Raw genomic sequence first — 23,080 nt, 5'->3', positions numbered from 1 at the left:
ATTTGCAGATGACTTGGTTTTAACATTACAGGAGCCAGAACCTAGTACAAAAAGAGTTTTGGAATTGATTCAGAAATTTGGTCGGGTGGCGGGTTTTAAGCTGAACAAACAAAAAACTAAGGTGTTAGGGAAAAACTTGACAGTTACTGAAACAGAGGGGTTTCAGAAGGAAACAGAACTAAACATTGTTAAAAAAGTAAAATACCTGGGGGTCAATCTGTCTTCTAAGAATTTGAATCTATTTAAAGATAACTATGAAAAATGTTGGTCAGAAGTTAAAAAAGATTTAGAAATTTGGTCAAGATTGAAACTATCCTTGTTAGGCCGAATTGCAGCTATAAAAATGAACGTTTTGCCAAAGATGTTGTTCTTGTTTCAAGCCTTGCAGATCGTGGACAGAGTGGAATGTTTTGGAAAGTGGCAGAGGGATATTTCTAGGTTTGTCTGGCAGGGCAAAAAGCCCCGAATAAAGTTTAAAATACTAACCGATGCAAAGGAGAGAGGGGGGTTTGCCCTGCCAGACTTAAGGTTATATTATGAAGCTGCGGCCTTCTGCTGGATGAAAGATTGGATTTTATTGGAAAACACTGATGTCCTAGATCTGGAAGGCTTCAATAATTCGTTAGGTTGGCATGCGTATTTGTGGTATGACAAGGGGAAAACACATGGAATGTTTAAAAACCATATTGTCAGAAAAGCAATATATATGGTCTGGAAAAAATACAAAGACTTATTGGAAAGTAAAACTCCGAGGTGGAGTTTCACCAATAGAGGCCAAAGCTCGGAAAACACCCAATATGGAGGCATATTGGCCGAAATATTGGGAAATAATAGAAAACATTGGAGGTAATTGGAGGTTGCAGAGCTTTGAAAAATTAAAGGATAAGGTGCAAAATTGGCTACACTATGCCCAAATTAATGAGGTTTTTAAGCTAGATAAAAAAACAGGATTCCAGGTGGAAAAATCGAAACTTGAGACAGAGTTGTTAGAACCAAAGACCAAGGTATTATCGAGAATGTACAACTTGCTGCTTAAATGGAATACTCAGGATGAGACAGTTAAATCAGCCATGATAAAATGGGCTCAAGACATTGGTTACAATATTATGTCTGAAGACTGGGAAAGGTTATGGACCACCGGTATGAAGTTTACGGCATGTCATGCCTTGAAAGAAAACATTATGAAAATGGTATACAGGTGGTACATGACCCCAGTCAAGCTCGCTAAGATATACCATTTGTCTGATAATAAATGTTGGAAATGCAAGGAGGCTGAAGGGACATTCTTTCACCTCTGGTGGACTTGTCCAAGATTGAAGGCCTTCTGGGAAATGATCTATAACGAGTTAAAAAAGGTGTTCAAGTACACCTTCCCCAAGAAACCAGAGGCCTTCCTTCTGGGCATTGTCGGCCAGAAGGTGTTAAAAAAGGATAGAACTTTCTTTATGTATGCTACAACAGCAGCAAGAATTCTCATCGCTAAGCATTGGAAGACCCAAGATTTGCCCACACTGGAGGATTGGCAGACGCAATTGATGAACTACATGGAACTAGCCGAGATGACTGCAAGGATCCGAGACTTGGGAGAAGAGGCAATGGAGGAGGACTGGAAAAAATTTTAAGACTATCTGCAAAAGTATTATAAGTTGTATGAAACATAAGACGCCGTATGATTTGGAACGTTAGCCCCAGCAACGAAATTTATTATCTATGAAATTGATAACATTCATGAAAGAACTAAAGTTTAAATGGGTAAAAACGAAATTATGTTATATTTTTAGAGTAAATGGAGAATAAGAGATTTAAACTTAAATTGCAACTGAAAATATAAAGAAACACACGAAATAAGGGTATAATTTGCTGATAACTTTATTATCAAGAACGCATTATGCGGGAGATGTGGGGAAGTCCAATGGAAATTTGAAATAAGTTGTTGAAATGGTTGTGATTTTCTGTTCTTTTTTTCTTTCTATATGTCTATTCTTTTGTTCTTTCTGTAACTTGGAAAAAATGCAATAAAAAATTATTATAAAAAAAAAATAGAGAGAGAGAAGCTTGAAAAGCGAGAGATAGGAAGAGAAATGAGGGCGGATTAGAAGAAATCCCCCGATAAGTGAGGCAGCCCAGGGATACTGCAGCCTGGCCTGCCAGGAACCGGCCTCCTTGGCGCCTCAAAGGGAGGCGAGGCTCCGATTTCGAAAGGCGGGCAGTTGGGAAAAGGCGGGAAAAGTCGTTTCCCTCAGAGCCGCTGAGGGGAGGAAGGAGCGGGGGGAGGGGCTCCTCCTCTCTTGCCCCTCAGAGACACGACGGGGACCCTCTTGTGAGGGGAGCAGAAAGGGGGGCTCTCAGGCAAGGGGGCGGCAGGGGGGTCTCTCGTCTCTCTCCCCCCCCTCACGACCCCATTGCGTTCCTCTCATGGTGGAAGGCCTTGGAGAAAAGAAGCGACCATGCCTGCCTTCAAAGACGGAGGTTCTGTTTCAACCTCTGCTTCCAAAAGCAAAAGAAGGGGGTCCCTTCGGGGAATGGCTTCGGAGAGCCAGTGTGGTGTAGTGGTTAAGAGCGGTGGACTCATAATCTGGTGAACCGGGTTCGCTTCCCCTCTCCTCCACCTGCAGCTGCTGGGTGACCTTGGGCCAGTCACCCTTCTCTGAAGTCTCTCAGCCCCACTCACCTCACAGAGTGTTTGTTGTGGGGGAGGAAGGGAAAGGAGATTGTTAGCCGCTTTGAGACTCCTTAAAGGGACTGAAAGGCGGGATATCAAATCCAAACTCCTCTTTTTCTTCTCTTCTTGATCTTGACAACCTGAGTTGTTTCATGTCTCACAACCTGAGTTGCTGGAGACACTACAGATGAGACGAAGCAGATGTTGGACATGACAAGTGGGAAGACTCCCTCAGAGGCGCCTTTCCCTGCTGGTGTTACAACTAAGGGAAGAACGTGTCAGAAGTCGGTGGTTTGCCTTGAGAGAGGGACAGATTTACAGTTGAGAGGTGACTCGAGATAAGAAGGAGAAAGAGCAGGTGGTAGCTGAAGAATGAGTGCGCATGCTCAAACGCCTCATGAATATTATAGAACACACCTCTGCGGGAGAAATGGCTCATTTGAATGACCAGGTAATGTAGGTAACAGGTGGGAGAACATATTAAGGAGCAAAAATGAAGAAGGCCTTGTGGGAAGCCTGTAAAGTGCAATTTCTTAACTGATAGGAATTGGAAGAGGGATATTCGGACGGTCTTAGGTTAAAAATTATCTGTGATGTGAACTGGAATGTGCACTCCCTCTTTCCAGCATGAGCTGGGGGGGGGGTCTTTGCCTGTGCAGTGCTGTGACTCCTTTCACAGAGACATCTGAATCCCTCTGGGAAAGATCCCCTGGACAGTTTTTGTCTAACAGCCCCCCCCATAAAAGCCCCACAGGCAGGCATGGAAGCGCAGGAAGGTGGGGAGAGGGATGGGGAAGGTGGGGGTGCATGTTGATAAGGGGGGCAGCCCCTCACCATGGGACTCTCCCTCCTGACTCCCAACGCCAGTTCAAAGCAAGAGGGACACCTGCCATCCTTTCCCTGTGTTTCCAGCCAGAACACCAGTTTATACTGGGCTGCCAGAACCACCTGACCCCATTTCCCACCCCAGAGCGGGGCTGGACCAATCAGAAGCCTCTGCATTCGACAGCTGGCCAATCTGCTTTCTTCGCCCACTTTCCTGAGGGAGTTTTCCTCCTGAGTTTCCCTCTTGCCTGCTCCCCTTCATTTCTCCTTCATTCTCTTCCTGTTCTTCTTTCACCCATTGTTTTGGGGGTCAGCTGGGTTCCCCCCACCCCATGGCCTGGCAGGCCCAGGAGGAGCCCACAGAGGCGGCAGGGCCAGGAGATGGCATTTCCCGCCCTTTTCTGAAATAGGCAGGAACACCATGTTGTATCTTCTGGAGGCCCCAGCCGCTCCCAGAGATGCCATGGCTCCCCTGTGGGCCACATGGGTCCCACGCTCTTGGGGTTTCTCCTCCTGGCTGAAGGAGGGTGGCACCTTTGGGTGTCAGCACTCACGGGGTATCCACAGCAGCCTTCCTGCCATGATGGCTTTGCCTCCGCAGGGCGGCCTCTTTCCTCGCCATGTTTGCCCAACAGAGGAGGCCTCTCCATTGGAAGAGGCCAGGCAAGCGGCTTCAGAAGAGGAAGCCATTTTGGAGAAGAAACAAGCTTGGCTGTTGTCTGCTGAGGGTCTCCTGCCTTTCTTCCAAGGCTTCCTGGGGGCTGCAATGGCCAGAGGAAGAGACAGGGCCCCCCCCAGCCTGAATCCCCTGCAGGGCTCTGGGCAGCAAGCAGAGCCTGCATCAGTTTCCTTTCCCAAGGCCTTGGAGGAACCTTGGGGTGCGGAAGGAGGAACCCCAAATGGAGATCAGGCTCCTGACAAATGGGGAAAGGAACTTTATATGGCCTCTGTGAAAGAAAACTCTGGGTTGAGAGACTACTCAGCAGCCCAGCTCATTGGGGTACAAGTCCCCCACTGGTCCATGTGGTCAGTAAAAGAAGGAAATTCCAGCCAAGTAATTTGGAGCAAAACAGCAGTCAGTAGACTTAGAGTCTTTATTGTTGCGCAACAGGTTCAAATAGCAGTATGAACTCTGAGCATGGGGAGACATTAACTTTTAAAACTTTTGCACCATATCCCAGAATATCCACCCTCCCTTCCCCACAGGTGGGCGGGGTTTGCAGCAACGAGTGGGGCTCACCTGGGCGGGTGCCACCTGCCTGCTTGATCCGGCCTTTGACCTGCCCTTGGCCAGGGAGGACAATGGACGGCCGGCCGGGGGTGGGTCTAAGGCCAAAAGAAAAGAGGATGACTCCGTTGCTCAAGCCTCTTTTGCTGTTCTTCCTTCCAAGATCAGGAGCGTGTCCAGGCGGCTGGATTGAGGCAAGTAGCCGGCCTTATTTGCTTTGCCTGGATGGGGGGCGGAGGAGAGATTTGGCCCCTCCGCCAGGCTAGGCCGCATTTTTGGCGTGCTCGGTTGGGCATGTTGCGGCCTTTTCGGCTTTTTGTCCGCAGCGTGGGAGGGAGCTTGACTGCTCTGCCACTGGCTGCTGGCCTGAGCCCCATGTTTTATATTAAGATTCCTTTATTTTGAATGAAGGAGGACACACATAGGCGGAGGACAGTTTTCCAGTATTCACGCGTTCCAAGAGACAGGAGACTTTTTTGTTAGGAATCATGACAACGGAAATCAAGAAGTCAAATAGACCATTATTTATGTATGCCACAACTGCTGCCAGGATTCTAATTGCGAAAAGTTGGAAAAGCGAAACCATCCCCTCAAAACTCAAATGGCAAACGAAATTGCCAGCATACTTACAGTTCAGGGCCGTGTTCAGAAAATTGGTGGTGGGGGATGAGTGTTCAGACCCCTGGGCTCTCACTTGTGGGGTACCTCAGGGTTCTGTCCTCTCCCCCATGCTTTTCAACATTTACATGCAGCCGCTGGGAGAGATCATCAGGGGGTTTGGGCTGGGTGTTCATCAGTATGCAGATGATACCCAGCTCTACCTCTCTTTCAAATCAGAACCAGTGAAGGTGGTGACAGTCCTGTGTGAGTGTCTGGAGGTGGTTGGAGGATGGATGGCGGCTAACAGATTGAGGTTGAATCCTGAAAAGACAGAAGTACTGTTTTGGGGGGGACAGGAGGCATGTGGGTGTGGAGGACTCCCTGATCCTGAACGGGGTAACTGTGCCCCTAAAGGACCAGCTGCGCAGCCTGGGAGTCATTTTGGACTCACAGCTGTCCATGGAGGCGCAGGTCAATTCTGTGTCCAGGGCAGCTGTTTATCAGCTCCATCTGGTACGCAGGATGAGACCCTCCCTGCCCGCAGACTGTCTCGCCAGAGTGGTGCATGCTCTGGTTATCTCTCGCTTGGACTACTGCAATGCGCTCTACGTGGGGATACCTTTGAAGGTGACCTGGAAACTACAACTAATCCACAGTGCAGCAGCTAGACTGGTGACTGGGAGCGGCTGCCGAGACCACATAACACCGGTCTTGAAAGACCTACACTGGCTCCAAGTACGTTTCCGAGCACAATTCAAAGTGTTGGTGCTGACCTTGAAAGCCCTAAACGGTCTGGGCCCAGGATACCTGAAGGAGCATCTCTAACTCCATCGTTCTGCCCGGACACTGAGGTCCAGCTCCAAGGGCCTTCTGGTGGTTCTCTCACTGCGAGAAGCTAAGTTACAGGGAACCAGGCAGAGGGCCTTCTTGGTAGCGGCACCCGCCCTGTGGAACACCCTCCCACCAGATGTCAAAGAGAAAAATAACTACCAAACTTTTAGAAGACATCTGAAGGCAGCCCTCTTTAGGGAAGCTTTTAATGTTTAATAGGTTACTGTATTTTAGTGTTTTGTTGGAAGCCACCCAGAGTGGCTGGGGAAACCATTTATTATTATTATTATTATTATTATTATTAGCAAGAATAACCAGAGCAGTAAGAGGAAATACAAGATGGTAATAAAGAATGGAAAGTAATCAAAGAATATCTTAAAGATTACTGTGATAACAAAAGCTTTATGGCAGATGATAATAATATTTTATTTATATCCTGCCCACCCCAGCCGAAGCCGGGCTCAGAGCAGGTAACAACAGTATATTGAATGAGTCCTTTAGTATAAGGAAATATTGGAGAAAACTAGAACCAAAAAGGAGAATGTGAGGTGTGTGGGGGCGAAGATTTAGGAAACTGTAAAAAATTTAACTTCAAAATAGTACAATGAGTATAGTCGGAAGGCTTTTCTTTATCATAAATAACATCATTTTCTATTCTTCTACTTTTTCTCTCTCTTTTCTTTCATTTATACTTTTTGTGTATTCATAATCTGTAATGTTTGAATGTAATGTTTTATATTGTATGTATTTTTAAAATTTCGGTATAATAAAGGTTTAAAAATTATCTAAAACAGGAAGACACCTGTTTCTCAAAGCTACCAGCATGACTTTGACCAAACTGCGGGAGGCAGTGGAAGACAGAGGTGCCTGGTGTGCTCTGGTCCATGGGGTCATGAAGAGTCGGACATGACTAAACGACTAAAAAACAACAACAAAAACAGGAAGAAGGGGGAGGGGCCTGCAAGGAATGCAGGGAAGGAAGGATCTCTCAGGGTGGGAGACGGGGAAAAGAGGGGGGCACCAGGGGAGAGCTGGGGGAGCCTGCCTTTCTATGGGTTGATAAATGATATGATATATATGATACAAAGGTGATAAAGGGTATTTTTAGTTATTCTCCCCCCTTCTCTTTTTTATACACTTGTGTTTTGTAAGGGTTGTTTAATATTTTTTCCTTTTTTCCTTTTTGGTTGTCCCTCAGTGTGAATTCTTTGATGGGAAGAGAGCGTTGTCCCCTCCTTGAAGCTCTTCCCACATTCAAAGCACTGATAGGGTTTCTCCCCTGTATGAATTCTTTGATGGGAAGTGAGATGGGAGCCTTGACTAAAGCTCTTTCCACATTCTAAGCACTGATAGGGTTTCTCCCCTGTATGAATTCTTTGATGGAATGTGAGACTCAGCCGGATACGAAAGCTCTTTCCACACTCATGGCATTGAAAAGGTTTCTCCCCTCTATGAATTATTTGATGGCTTGTGAGCTTAATCTCTGTCCGGAAGCTCTTTCCACATTCCAAACACTGATATGTTTTCTCCCCTGTATGAATCCTTTGATGTGAAGTGAGACTACCCTTGTGGCTGAAGCTTTTTGCACATTCTGTGCACTTATAAGGTTTCTCTCCAGTATGAATTCTTTGATGGGAAGAGAGCGTTGTCCCCTCCTTGAAGCTCTTTCCACATTCAAAGCACTGATAGGGTTTCTCCCCTGTATGAATTCTTTGATGGGAAGTGAGAGATGCACTTTGACTGAAGCTCTTCCCACATTCGAAGCACTGATACAATTTCTCCCCTGTATGAATTTTTTGATGGGAAGTGAGATGATGCTTCCGACTGAAGCTCTTTCCACACTGCAAGCAACGATAGGGTTTCTCCCCCGTATGAATTCTTTGATGGGAAGTGAGATGATGCTTCTGACTGAAGCTCTTTCCGCACTGCAAGCAACGATAGGGTTTCTCCCCCATATGAATTCTTTGATGGGAAGTCAGATGGTGGCTGCAACTAAAGCTCTTTCCACATTCCATGCAGTTATAGGGTTTCTCTCCTGTATGAATTCTATGATGGGAAGCGAGACTGCCCTTCCGAGTGAAACTCTTTCCACATTCTCTGCACTGATACAATTTCTCCCTACTCTTTGTTCTTTCATGTGAAGTGAAGCTATCACTCCTAAAGAACCTCTTTCTTTGATGGGAGGTGGACTGGGAGGTCTGACGGATGTTCTCTCCACACTCTGAATATTTATATGACTTCTCTGCTATGTGGATTCTGTTCTGGTCCCCCTTGTTCTTCCCTTCCAATTCATCACCATCTGCAATGAAGAGAAAAGCTAATTAGAACCTCAAAAAGAAATGGTGCTCCAGAATATTGAACAAATCCCCCCCACCTCACTGTGAGACTTGAGAGTGCTCCGTTTCAGCCTCAAGCGGACATCCATGGAGTCTAACTTAATGTCCTTGTTGATGTGTGGCATCGTCAACCCCTCAGCGTTTCAGCATGCATGACTCTCTTGAAACCGGTGGGGCCACACTGCCAGCATACTGTGACAAGTGACACAGAAGCATCAAATCCAACACCTGACCCCCCCCCCCAGCAATGCACTGCCATGTTAGTGTAAGTCATGCAAACTCTGCAGCACTGTCCTGGACCCTAACCCCACTCAGAGCGAAGGCAACATGGTTCACATCCATTATTGAACAAAGTTAATAAATGCTTGTGATAGAGGAAGAACTGGAGAGAGTTAGGTGTGAGGCCTTACTATAGTTTTCACTGTCTTTGCTGATTGGTATTAACTGACATACTGGTTGGCTTTAATCTGGGATAGATTTTGTTTGGCTCAATCCTGGAATCCACTCCATCTCTGAGGTCAGTCTAATGCAGACAGAAGCCAAAACAACAGACCTCACAGAAGTTATTTCAACTTCCCTAAAAGCTCTGAAGCCAATATTGAAGAAGGCCTGGGAGGTTCAGACAAGCCTGGTCCTTGTTTAAAAAGGCATGACTAGATGGAGAACATTCACAGAGGATAGAGTTGATATCCTTCAATTCAGGGTTCACCGTGGGGATGTTAGAATCCCAGACGCTGTTGGTCTCCCTCCAAACAGTGGAGGTTCAGGCAGGCAGGTGGAGGAGCCTGAAAAGGTGCTCCCCTTCTCCATCTCCATCTGCCTGTCTGCCTCCCCCCACCCCCAAGCTGAGCAAGCCCCAATACCTCTCCAGCTCCATCCATCCAAGTCACCAGATCTCTTGGAGGTCCCTGAGAGGGAACGCTCAGAGGTTGTGGGGAGGGATGCGGGAGACAACCTGACCGGGTCAGCCGTCCATCTTCCCCCTTCCATCCTCGCTAGCTTTGCAGGATCCGTCTCTTTCATCCTTCCTAAGGAGTCGAGGAGCCTGGGAGAGAGGAAGAAGCAAAGGGGACCTAAGAGGCCCTGCAGGGGTTCTCCTGCCCTAGATATTCTCCTGCCCCTGGAGAAGCACAAATGGGGCAGCCCCTTCCCAACAGAAGCCCTTTTTCTAAACATCTCCAGTTTCACCTGTTTGCTCCTCACTCCACTTTCCGAAGGCTGGCATGGTCTGCACAGTAGTGACCAGAGAGTAGATCCCATTGAACTCAGTGGGGCTTATGGACAGAACTTGGTGCCAAAACCAGTCACCATCATGTCCCCAATCCTGAAAACTGCAACCCCAGAGCATGTGAAAATCGACGTAGCTATTACCTGTGGGTGCCGCCATGCTAGGTGCTTTGAATAGAAAGCCCAGTTCACACTATTTGAGCTCTATCACCTCAAGCCAGGCAGATGTTGTGGCCCTATTTGCCTCTGTCAGGGGTTGCCTGGGGACCAAATCTGTATGTGGAAGCAGAGGAGCTGGTGATGCCAAATTTTTGAAATATCATGAGATGATTACACCACTCCTCCTTAGATATTGTGTGTGTTTATACACGATCTTCGCAAGTCTCCAGTCTCAAAATATGGCCCCCACCCTGGCATGGAAGGCATCAAAGTATAGATCTTCCACATGTCCTAAATCTGTAGTGTTCTTAAGAATACCAGGCATGTATACCCTTTATAAACTCCAGAGGTGAGCTTTACACTCCTCTTGTGACAGGATTCCCAAAGGCTGAGGGTAGCTTAGAACCAGCCTCTTTTGAGACTGCACCAATTTCCATTTCTTTTATCAAAACCCACAGACGCTCTGCTAGATTTTTCCAGAAGGTTTTACAAGTACCTTTCAAGATGGTTAGAATTTTATTACAGATAGCCAAAAAGGATTTCATGTGTTCCATGTCCTCTGTTAATAGTACAAGCCACACAATGACTGATAATCCCTCTTTATTTGTCCCAGAAGGTTGGGAGAAGGAGTCTTTTATCCTTGTTTAGCATTTCCTGAGGATAGATCTGAAATCTGCTTTCACATTAGTTTGTCTACTTGTTTAGCCTGAATAGGGGAGAGACATGTTTTGTTGCATGTGGGACAGAGGAAGTGGCCCAGTTGTGCTGCTGCAGATGCAGAAGGGCTTTTCTTCTCCCTGTGCTCCTCCCATGTGCAAATGTTCCCGTCTGGCTACAGCCTCTGTTCAGAAATGTGACTTATCCCTCAATCTGAAGGGGGTTTCTTTGCATGCCCCCATGCAGTGGCGTAGCAAGGTCAGGTGTTAGCCGGTGCGGAAAATTTCCCGTCACTCCCCCTCCCCCCCCCATTGATTTTGTTTTGACTTTATTTCATATTTTCTTACAAAGGAATGTGGATTCTGGGCCTCTGATAACAAGTAGGCCACTGGGGACAGATACTTAAATCTACAGGATGGGTTGTGTTTTGTCTTCTGTTATTTTATTTATATTTATTGTTTATTTAATAAAGTTTATTTTTAAAAACCTGCAAAACTGTTTACCAAAACATAAAACAAAACAAAAAATGACAGCAGTAAAATCAAGAAAAATTAACAACCCTACTTTAAAACATACAAAATCTAAACTATTAAAACAGATTCAAATTCCTTCAGCTTCCCAAGCATCTGAGTAAGCTTACCTAAACAAGACTGCTTTTAGCAGGTGCCTGAAAAGAGTCTAGCAAAGGCACTATTTATTGGGATTTCACCATGCTCTGTATTATCTGAAAAGGAAAACATTTATTTAAAAAGCAGGACTGCACAGCCTGGGAGTCTCATCATGATCAGCGGGATTTATTCCTGAGCCGACGGTGCATAAGATGGGCTAGAATCCTATGCAACCCCCTGCATCCAACTTGTACCTAAATATCTTCACAAACCTGCGCCAGAGAGTTGCAGAGTAGGAAGGGACCCCCTGAGGGTCATCTAGCCAACCCCCTGCGGCAATGCAGCAATCTCCACTAGACCATCCCTGACCGATGGCCATCCAGCCTCTTCTCTGTGTGCCTTCTCCATGAGAGGTCTGGGTGGTGGCAACACAAAAGCGAACCTTTTCTGCAGTGGCTCCCCATTCGGGGGAAGGTCTCCCAAGAGAGGCACGCCTGGCCCCTTCCTGACATCTTGAGGTGCCAGGCAAAAATCTTTTTCTATAACTGGGCCTTTGGCTGGTTAGCATTCTATGGCCTTTTCAATATGTTTGTGGGAGGAGAGATCATTGGTTTGCCTTTGCCTTTGTTTCATTATGCGTTTGGTGTTCTAATTTTGCATGTTTATGTTGTGAATCGCCCTGTAAACTTTGGATGAAGGGCAGGATCCACACCTAGTAGTAGTAGTAGTAGTAATAGTAATAATAGCAGCAGGAGTGAACAGCTCCAGTTAATCAGGGGTGCCAACTGAATAAAATATTAGGAGGGAGCAGGCATCGGGCATAGCCAGGATTTATGTTAAGGGGCAGAATCTCATTTCATGAAGGATTTCATTCTCCCCATCGGACGCCCATGGACCCAAGTAAGCCCCACCCTGCAAAGCTGATCCCAAGATGCAGTGTGCACACACCAGTTGAATGGCAATGCCCATTAACGGGGTGGGGGCCTCAAATATTTCATGGGGGAACCAAAGGGACCTCGGTGCCCTGGGGTATGCCAATCTATGAGGAAGAGAAGCAGGCTTTGTTGCTCTCTCTCCCACCATCCCCCCTCCCCACTTTTTGGGCCGGGTTTCTACATCATTCTGGCAGGCAGAAATCCAGCATGTCAGGAGGATTTCCTGTCCATATTGTTGCTGGAAGGTTTGCAGTGACTGTGAGCTTCCATTGGATCATTGCAATGGATTGCATTGCATTTGAATTATGGTGCAGAGTCCCATGGACTGCAAGAAGATCCAACCTCTCCATTTTGAAGGAAATCAGCCCTGAGTGCTGCTCCCTGGAAGGACAGATCCTGAAGCTGAGGCTCCAAGACTTTGGCCACCTCATGAGAAGAGAAGACTCCCTGGAAAAGACCCTGATGTGGGGAAAGATGGGGGGCACAAGGAGAAGAGGACGAGATGGTGGGACAGTGTTCTTGAAGCTATCAACATGAGTTTGACCAAATTGTGGGGGGCAGCGGAAGACAGGAGTGCTCAGGTCCAGGGGGTCACGAAGAGGCGAACACGACTAAACAACAAGAAGAACGGATTGCTTTGAAGGGATTTCTGCACCAGGTCAAGGAATCTGTAGCCCCCCAGTTACACTCCGCCCCCCCACACCTGTATTCTCGTCCTCTTCTCTTTCATCCTTCCTAAGGAGTCGAGAAGCCTGGGAGAGAGGAAGAAGCAAAGGGAACCTCAGAGGCCCTGCAGGGATTCTCCTGCCCTAGATATTCTCCTGCCCCTGAAGAAGCACAAATGGGGCAGCCCCTTCCCAACACAAGCCCTTTTCCTAAACATCTCCAGTGGTTCCAATGTAGCCTTATTGGAGTTCACCGATTGGGTCTGCGTTGCTCCGTGACAGGAGGAAGGAAGTCAAAATGACACCGAGTTGGTTCAAAGAAAGAGTTTATTCTGCTCTCCGGATAGCAGAAGGCACTTGCGTGGTGAGTCCACAGCAAGTCCAAAGAAATGACAAGTTACATGCAGTATATATACCCTCCAGGCACCCTCTCCCTCCTTCCAACCACGTCAGCTTGTATACGTAGGTTAACAATGAAGCCTTAGCTTACAGGGGATTCATTTGCCCGCTTGCCCGGGACCGAGGAGAGAACAAAAGCACCAGGGAAGCAACTTCTTCAGAGAAAAGAGTTTTATTGAGATCGGCGCAGAGGCAGCCAGTGGAATATCTTCCAAAGACTGGCGGCCCGTATACTGTGTTCAGCAAGCATTCTTATACCTGGGAGCATGCATTCGTCTCCCAAATCAGCTGGCAAGGTTACAACTTATTACCGCATATGGCATATGGCTATATGGCTAGCTAAGCTCCCCTCCCTCCCTTGTATGTGTGTTCTTCTTCTCTTGCATTACTGAAGCAGGAAGCAGGAAACAGCTTCTGGCCTACATAGCTGAAGCAATTGTGGTTTTAACCACAGCTGCTGATAGCTGCTTAACCACAACTGCAGCAGTTAGCTTGGGTCCTGATATTATTGAGATTAACCCTTCCCTCTCCCTTCACTCCCTCCTCTTCTTATGAACAACCTAATCCTTAGGTTCGTTCTGGGGTATGGGCCTATACTCTCTCACATATCCCATTGAACTCAGTGGGGCTTTTGGACAGAACTTGGTGGCAAAACCAGTGGCGCCCTGTCCCCAATCCTGAAAACCGCAACCCCAGAGCATGGCCAGAAAGTAGACAAGTAGCTATTACATGTGGGTGCCCCCATGCTAGGTGCTTTGAATGGAGAGCCCAGTTCACACTCTTTGAGCTCTCTCACTGCAAGCCAGGCAGATATTGTGGCCCTATTTGCCTCTGTCAGGGGTTCCCTAGGGACCAAATCTGTATGTGGAAGCAGAGGCGCTGGTGATGCCACATTTCTGAAATATCATGAGACGAATACACCACTCCTCCTTAGATATTGTCTGTGTTTATACACAACCTTCGCAAGTCTCCAGTCTCAAAATGTGGCCCCCACCCTGGCATGGAAGCCATCAAAGTATAGGTCTTCCACATGTCCTAAATCTGTAGTGTTCTTAAGAACACCAGGCATGTATACCCTTTATAAACTCCAGAGGTGAGCTTTACACTCCTCTTGTGACAAGATTCCCAAAGGCTGAGGGTAGCTTGATAAAACTAGCCTCTTTTGAGACTGCACCAATTTCCATTTCTTTTTTATCAAAACCCACAGACGCTCTGCAAGATTTTTCCAGAAGGTTTTACAAGTACCTTTCAAGATGGTTAGAATTTTATTACAGATAGCCAAAAAGGATTTTACGTGTTCCATGTCCTCTGTTAATAGTACAAGCCACCCAATGACTGATAATCCCAGAAGGTTGGGAGAAGGAGTCTTTTATCCTTGTTTAGCATTTCCTGAGGATAGATCTGAAATCTGCTTTCACATTAGTTTGTCTACTTGTTTAGCCTGAATAGGGGAGAGACATGTTTTGTTGCATGTGGGACAGAGGAAGTGGCCCAGTTGTGCTGCTGCAGATGCAGAAAGGCTTTTCTTCTCCCTGTGCTCCTCCCATGTGCAAATGTTCCCGTCTGGCTACAGCCTCTGTTCAGAAATGTGACTTATCCCTCAATCTGAAGGGGGTTTCTTTGCATGCCCCCATGCAGTGGCGTAGCAAGGTCAGGTGTTAGCCGGTGCGGAAAATTTCCCGTCACTCCCCCCCCCATTGATTTTGTTTTGACATTATTTCATATTTTCTTACAAAGGAATGTGGATTCTGGGCCTCTGATAACAAGTAGGCCACTGGGGACAGATACTTAAATCTACAGGATGGGTTGTGTTTTGGCTTCTGTTATTTTATTTATATTTATTGTTTATTTAATAAAGATTATTTTTAAAAGCCTGCAAAACTGTTTACCAAAACATAAAACAAAACAAAAAATCACAGCAGTAAAATCAATGAAAATTAGCAACCCTACTTTAAAACATACAAAATCTAAACTATTAAAGCAGATTAAAATTCCTTCAGCTTCCCAAGCATCTGAGTAAGCTTGCCTAAACAAGATTGCTTTTAGCAGGTGCCTGAAAAGAGTCTAGCAAAGGCACTATTTATTGGGATTTCACCATGCTCTGTATTACCTGAAAAGGAAAACATGTATTTAAAAAGCAGGACTGCACAGCCTGGGAGTCTCATCATGATCAGCGGGACTTACTTATTCCTGAGCCGACGGTGCATAAGGTGGGCTAGAATCCTATGCAACCCCCTGCATCCAACTTGTACCTAAAAATCTTCACAAACCTGCGCCAGAGAGTTGCAGAGTAGGAAGGGACCCCTGAGGGTCATCTAGCCAACCCCCTGGGGGCAATGCAGCAATCTCCACTAGACCATCCCTGACCGATGGCCATCCAGCCTCTCCTCTGTGTGCCTTCTCCTTTTCTGCAGTGGTTCCCCATTTGGGGGAAGGTCTCCCAAGGGAGGCACACCTGGACCCTTCCTGACATCTTGAGGTGCCAGGCAAAAACCTTTTTCTATAACTGGGCCTTTGGCTGGTTAGCATTCTATGGCCTTTTCAATATGTTTGTGGGAGGAGAGATCATTGGTTTGCCTTTGCCTTTGTTTCATTATGCGTTTGGTGTTCTAATTTTGCATTTTTATGTTGTGAATCGCCCTGTAAACTTTGGATGAAGGGCAGGATCCACACCTAGTAGTAGTAGTAGTAATAATAGCAGCAGCAGTGAATAGCCACAGTTAATCAGAGGTGCCAACTGAATAAAATATTAGGAGGGAGCAGGCATCGGGCATAGCCAGGATTTATGTTAAGGGGCAGAATCTCATTTCATGAAGGATTTCATTCTCCCCATCGGACGCCCATGGACCCAAGTAAGCCCCACCCTGCAAAACTGATCCCAAGATGCAGCGTGCACACACCAGTTGAATGGCAATGCCCATTAACGGGGTGGGGGCCTCAAATATTTCATGGGGGAGCCAAAGGGACCTCGGTGCCCTGGGGTATGCCAATCTATGAGGAAGAGAAGCAGGCTTTGTTGCTCTCTCTCCCACCATCCCCCCTCCCCACTTTTTGGCCTTCGTTTCTACATCATTCTGGCAGGCAGAAATCCAGCATGTCAGGAGGATTTCCTGTCCATATTGTTGCTGGAATGTTTGCAGTGACTGTGAGCTTCCATTGGATCATTGCAATGGATTGCATTGCATTTGAATTATGGTGCAGAGTCCCATGGACTGCAAGAAGATCCAACCTCTCCATTCTGAAGGAAATCAGCCCTGAGTGCTCCCTGGAAGGACAGATCCTGAAGCTGAGACTCCAAGACTTTGGCCACCTCATGAGAAGAGAAGACTCCTTGGAAAAGACCCTGATGTGGGGAAAGATGGAGGGCACAAGGAGAAGGGGACGGCAGAGGACGAGATGGTGGGACAGTGTTCTGGAAGCTCCCAGCATGAGGGAGGCAGCGGAAGACAGGAGGGCCTGGCGTGCTCTGGTCCAGGGGGTCGCGAAGGGATTTCTGCACCAGGTCCAGGAATCTGTAGCCCCCCAGTTACACTCCCCCGCCCCCCCACACCTGTATTCTGCCCCACCAAAGGTGCAACTCTACCTGAAGCACAGGAAGGAAGCAGCCAAAGGTCCTTGATGACCTCCCTCCCCCCCCCGGGCGCCCCCCTTCCTTCCCCTCCTCCTCCCCCCCGCCCCTCTCCCCCCAACTCCTGGGGCGACGCCTGCCTGCCATTCCTGCGCCTCCTTTGCCTTCTGCCATGACTTGGGGGTCTCCCCCCAGGCCCCTCCCCGCCCCCTGGGACCCCCTTCTCCCCACGGCGCCCTCCGGGGGAAGAGAGAGGAGACTCACCCGGGAAGCTCGGGCCCAGGCGAGAGAAGAAAGCAGCCGCCTCCTCTCGGCCCGCAGGAAGGGAAGTGGGCAGGGAGGGAGGACCTGCGCCCCCGTCACTTCCGGTGCCCTCTCTAGGAACCCAGCTCCGCTCCTCTTAACCCTTGCCAAGCCGAGGGCACCGAGCCCGCCTCTCCCTCCCTCTCCCTGGCTGCAGGTTCTCCTGCTTCTGCGCCTGCGCTCCAGGGGCTGCCCCCCCCTTCCCTCCCTCTGGGCCAAGGCCTCTGCCCCAAGGAGCCCACATCTAAGCTGACTAGCATAACAGCAAGGGAGGCGGGGGTGGCCATGGGGGGGTTACCTTGGCTCTGCCCCTCCCCCCAGAGAGAGGCTCCAGGATCCCAAGGAAAGGCTGGGATGGAGAAGAGGCGAAGGTCTGCGCGGTGGCAGGAGGTGCCTTGGGCTCAGAGATGGCTCCATCAAGACACCCCCCCCGGGGGAAAACCCCCCAGCTCAGGAAGTGGGGGGGGAGGAAGGAGGGGGCGGCTTCCCGGCCAGGAGATTCCCCCCCCCCGAAAATGATCTCTTCCCCCCGCCAAGCGAATTTTCCTCCTTCTGCAGCCGCTTTTCATCCCAGGAAAAAGAGAGGAGAAAGTGTCCCATGCAAGGAATGAAACGCCCACGCGATCCTTTGGGTGGGGGAGACTCAAGAGGGGGGGACAGATGTGGAAGAGAAAAGAAAGGGCCTTCCGGGTTGGCGCGATCTGGAATTGGCGGATTCCCTCCGAGCTCCGGAGGGAACCGGCTCAGCGGAGGATGGGTCTTTGCCGTGCCAGCGACACGGGGACCCTTAAAAACCACAGGCGCGGAAGCCTGCGGACTGAAGACTCGGTGGGTGCCTTAAGCGCCCCCCCTGATTCGCGAAGAGCCTTTTTAAAGGCTGCGGAGGGGATACGGGGGACGGCGCGGCACTGAGAGTCGATCGCTACCGCTGCTGAGCGAAGCCGCGAGCCAGGACTGGAGAGCGCTGACTTCCTTCCTTGAAATTTGGTCTGAAAAGAAGAACCCGTGAGTAATTTGGAATTGAACTCTAAAATCTCTACCTTTTGAATTTGAGACGATCGGGGGTTGTGCTAAAAGGAAGTCCGCACCCCCCCCCTTGCAGACGATCTAGAGCAACGATATAAGAACTAAGCTGGAGTGCCTACCCTGTAAAGGGGAAGTTTTAAAAAGATAGTAACTTCCAAGATTTGGAAAAATAATTTTGAACAGGAGAGTGGAGTGTTGGAAGTGTTTCTGTTTCGCTGTAAACAACCCTCCCTCCCGGGCCCGGGAGCGTACCGTTTTGGAGCCTGTATAAGAGGTGCAGAATTTGACAGCTGTCAAAGCTGTCAAATGGACTGTTAACAGTGGAAAGATTGTTATTTAAGATCCCTCTGGATTAAAAGGAGTTACAATTAAATCAAAATTGTTGGAAACAAAGAAACAATAACAAGATAGAGGATTGTTGGAGAAAAGAACACTAAGTAACCAGATTCCCTCTAGGGGGAATTCTGTGGAATTACAATGGCTGTGGATGGAAAGATACTGAGAGAAATCGAAAGGATGTTTTGCGTGGTGGGAATTTTACAAGAACAGACTACGGCTATGAGTAAACAATTGATGACCTTGAATTCTGAAATAAGTAGTTCTGTTGAATGTAATGAGGATCTGAGTGAGAAAGAACCCACAGCTGAATCCGAAATGATAACTAAAGAAGAGGAGAAGACAAAACAAGAAAGAGAACAAGTGAAGTGGGAAAATACTAACCAGAAGCTGACACCTGGAGAACACAAGCAAGGAGACTATTGGATTAAATCTACATTAAGCCTACGAAAGATGCAGAAGACGAAAGTGGGGGCCCTGGGAGTCTATGAAATTCAGGAATTTGAAATAAAGAAATATAATTGGGGCCTCCACATAGACTCTGACTCTGATTATCTTCAAGAAACAGGCCTTGTGGAAATTCTTCAGCAGTTGTTTTCAAATTTGGGAAGAGACCATGGACTGATTGGACTGATTGTGAAAGAACTCTTTCGAGATTTGATGACCGACATAAAGGACTACCAACAAAACCGGCAGAGAGGGACTGAAAGAGATTTGAGAGCCTCGGACGTGCGGAACCCAGGCTAAAGAACTGTTATTTTAGACATGTATTGGGAAGGGACGCAAATCGGGGATGGGAGGGAGGGAAGGATCTAAATTTAAACAACACTCAAGACCAGGGGGTTTAGTTAATAAGAAAATCATTCAAGACAAAATGAGAAATCGATGGAAGGGAATTGGGGTCCAATTTAGGAAAAATTAGTTTTTGCTTTATAAAAAGACTAATATTAAGATAGAAAAGAGGAGAAATGCTAATTTGCTGATATAAATTTGGGAATAGGGATGCAAGGGAGGGGGTGGGGGGAAGTCAAGGACCAGGGTTAGAAAATAAGATTTTCGGAAGTTATACATGTTTGTTGTTTGTGTTTTGTTTTTGTCTATATAAAATGTGAAAATCCAATAAAAATTAAAAAAAAGAGAAAAGAAAGGGCCATGCCTGCCTGCATGGGAGAGTAGGACTTACTTCTGAGTAAGCCAGCCTCGGGTGGGGCTGCACAGCAGTGCTTCCAAAAGTGATGGGATCAGTGTGCGGATCTCACGAAATGAATGCCGTGCTCTTCTAAATGCACAGGGATAAGTGCATTCACACATACAAGGGTTCGCAAACCCCTGCGTGGAACTGCAGGTGATGCCATAGGGACCCTTTTGCTGGGAGTTTCCTGAAGGGATCTGCTTCACTTGGAAAGCCAAGAAAGAAACGTGTGTGTGGATTCTGAACATGGCTGCCAACGTTTCCCTTTTTTAAGGGAAATTCCCTTATTCCGAATAGGATCCCTCGCAAGAAAAGGGAAAAGTTGACAGTTACGATTCTGAAAGCGGAGGAATTCTGGAGGAAGAATTAGAAGGAGCTGGGAGATCCTGCACAGGTGGAATCTCATGAAGAAGAGCAAGTCAGAATTATTGGGGCTGGACTTGGGCTGTTGTAGCCTTACGAGGCGTTGCCCTCGGGTGGGAAAAATATTGCGCCCGGGAAAGGGAAAATGGGAGTCAACAGACACTCAAGGAATAGTTTCGGAGAAAAAGGCTTTTTATTTCTACCATCCATGAACTGGTAGAAGGAGCAAGTGTGATAAGTCACAAGAAGCATGCACGAAGTTCACAGTCATGTGCACAAACATATACACCCCTTTCCAGTTCCCTCCTCCCTCAGTTTTTTGCTAACTTGTACTTGCTGCCATACTGGGCACAGTTTGGCACGGCACGGGTAATCACAGTTCTACATTTCCTAAGCCATGGGGGACGGTCAGGAACTTCACATAAGTGTTGGAGTCTATTTTTCATCAGGTTTTTTCTTCTTCAGGAAACACTGCAGGGGGGTCGTGGGAGTTGTTTTACTGCTTTTTCTCCATGACCCTGGAACACTTGGACACTTGGGATACTGGGACACTTAGCCCTCCTAAAGTTATTTTTCCACTCAGTCACAGGCCAGACGTTGCTTCCGACGTCTCACACACTCAAAACATTCACTGGAGTGTCCCCACACCCACATTCAGAAAAACCCATGCACCTCCCCCAATCCCCTTTTTACCAAAACCAACCGGCAGCGCTTCACGGCTTCAACCGGGGCCCAAGAGCAGCTCCCCCCCTCTGCTTTTCTGGGCAAAACCAGTGGCACTTCTTCTACCCTGCTGGTGGAGCTGATCAAACTCTCTTTGCTGCCGCCTATACCCTGTGGAGGGACGCGGGTGGCGCTGTGGACTAAAGCCTCAGCGCCTAGGGCTTGCCGATCGACAGGTCGGCGGTTCGAATCCCCGCGGCGGGGTGCGCTCCCGCTGCTCGGTCCCAGCGCTTGCCCACCTAGCAGTTCGAAAGCACCCCCGGGGGCAAGTAGATAAATAGGTACCGCTTACCAGCGGGAAGGTAAACGGCGTTCCGTGTGCGGCTCTGGCTCGCCAGAGCAGCGTTGTCATGCTGGCCACGTGACCCGGAAGTGTCTGCGGACAGCGCTGGCCCCCGGCCAATAGATGTGAGATGGGCGCACAAACCCCAGAGTCTGTCAAGACTGGCCCGTTCGGGCAGGGGTACCTTTACCTTTACCTTTATACCCTGTGGAGCTTACATTTTTCCTCGAGGTCCCTTCCTTCGGCCGTTGCTTTTTCTCCGGTCCTTGCAGTGTCTCCACTCGGGAACGGGTGGCAATTCCTCCCACGAACTTGGCAGGATGTGCACTGGAACTGCTGACACGAACCGAGCTGTTCACCGCAGGGACGCCTTGAACCCACATCCCTTATCCTCAGGGAATCTGTTTTCCCCGGCCAATGCACCAAGAAATGTAGCCTTATGAGGCTTTGCCCTCGGGTGGGAAAAATATTGCACCTGGGAAAGGGAAGTGGGAGTCAACAGACACTCAAGGAATAGTTTCGGAGAAAAAGGCTTTTATTTCTACCATCCATGAACTGGTAGAAGGAGCAAGTGTGATAAGTCACAAAAAGCATGCACGAGTTCACAATCATGTGCACAATCATATACACCCCTTTCCAGTTCCCTCCTCCTTTCTCCTCCCTCAGGAGTCCTCTGAGCATGTACAGAAAGCTGTCTTGGGACTATTGTGGACTCCTGGCAGGAAAGGGGGTTGAGGGGGTTTTCAGTGCGTTCCCGTTGTTTCATTCTTGTGCTTTGGCATGCTTCCCGGAGAGAAAGCAAGTTGCAATGTGGTTCTGAGAAAGGCCTGAGAAGACAAGGGGCTCTCTTCTCGACCTTCTTGCCATCTTTTTAGTTACAGAAGAGAGGAATGTTTCTGATGCTTAGCGGCTGAGAAAATGATTTTGAGAAGCTTTGAGAAGCTTTGAGCCTGCTTTTGGGGGGGTGTGACTTCGGGCCTAGACTTCGGGTCACCTGTCCTCACCTTCCTTCATTGTTTTCTTTGCGAAAAGACAGACTCGGGTTTCTAAAATATGGCTTATAAATCTCTAGCCTGGAATGTGATGGACTAAATATGAACTCCGAAAGGCGTAAGATAACACATGCATTAAGAAAGCAGGAATGAGATTTAATTTGCAGGAGACCCACGTAAAAAGGACCCGTGGAAAATGGTTAATCAGTAAAGCTTGAGGCCAGTGATTTATACCTTCAGAGAAATCGAAAAAAGACATTGCCAGGAAGGAATAAAAGTCCTGGTGTCAGCATTATACGCAGCAAATGAAAAGAAGTCGGACTTTTAAACGCTGGGAGGGATGCAGGCCGTGGCGAAGGGGTTGTTTATACAGCCTTTCTAGAGAGAGAGAGAAGCTTGAAAAGCGAGAGAGAGGAAGAGAAATGAGGGCGAAGGAGGAGAAGAAATCCCCCCCCCGAGAAGCGAGGGAGCCCCCCAGGGAGACTGCAGCCTGGCCTGCCAGGAACCGGCCTCCTTGGCGCCTCAAAGGGAGGCGAGGCTCGGATTTCGAAAGGCGGGCCGTTGGGAAAAGGCGGGAAAAGTCGTTTCCCTCAGAGCCGCTGAGGGGAGGAAGGAGCGGGGGAGGGGCTCCTCCTCCTCCTCTCTGGCCCCTCCGCAGAGACACAACGGGGACCCTCTTGTGAGGGGAGCAGAAAGGGGGGCTCTCAGACAAGGGGGCGGCAGGGGGGTCTCTCGTCTCTCTCTCCCCCTCCTCACGACCCCATTGCGTTCCTCTCATGGTGGAAGGCCTGGGAGAAAAGAAGCAACCGTGCCTGCCTTCAGAGACGGAGGTTCTCTTTCAACCTCTGCTTGCCAAAGCCAAAGAAGGGGGTCCCTTCGGGGAATGGTGGATCTTGACCACCTGAGTTGCTGTTTCCTGTCTCACAGCCTGAGTTGCGGGAGACACCAGGGAGGAGACGAAGCAGATGTTGGACATGACAAGTGGGAAGACTCCCTCAGAGGCGCCTTTCCCTGCTGGGGTTACAACTGAGGGAAGAAGAACGTGTCCGAAGTCGGTGGTTTGCCTTGAAAGAGGGACAGATTTACCGTTGAGAGGGGACTCGAGATCACAAGGAGAAATAGCAGGGGGTAGCGGAAGTGACCCCTTCATGGATCACTGCCT

At 48.3% G+C, this 23,080-nt stretch overlaps 2 protein-coding genes across 3 annotated transcripts in view; one reads left to right on the top strand and one right to left on the bottom strand.

Annotated features, from left to right (window-relative positions):
- LOC309514929 (uncharacterized protein) overlaps positions 1-23,080 on the top strand; it is a 123,274-nt gene that overhangs the window by 44,368 nt on the left and 55,826 nt on the right. The window lies entirely within an intron of this gene.
- LOC309515868 (uncharacterized protein) lies at positions 6,533-21,309 on the bottom strand (the record flags this gene model as incomplete). The annotated part of the gene is made up of 4 exons (XM_082194081.1): positions 6,533-8,445; positions 9,346-9,527; positions 19,549-19,762; positions 21,123-21,309. 4 exons carry the CDS (start codon positions 21,307-21,309, stop codon positions 7,277-7,279), a joined length of 1,752 nt encoding a protein of 583 aa, XP_082050207.1. The 3' UTR covers positions 6,533-7,276.

Source organism: Podarcis vaucheri, assembly GCF_965113315.1.
Source record: "Podarcis vaucheri genome assembly, chromosome: 12".
NCBI lineage: Eukaryota > Metazoa > Chordata > Lepidosauria > Squamata > Lacertidae > Podarcis > Podarcis vaucheri.
Note: the sequence above shows the minus strand (reverse complement) of the source record. Positions and strands in the feature narration are given on the sequence as shown.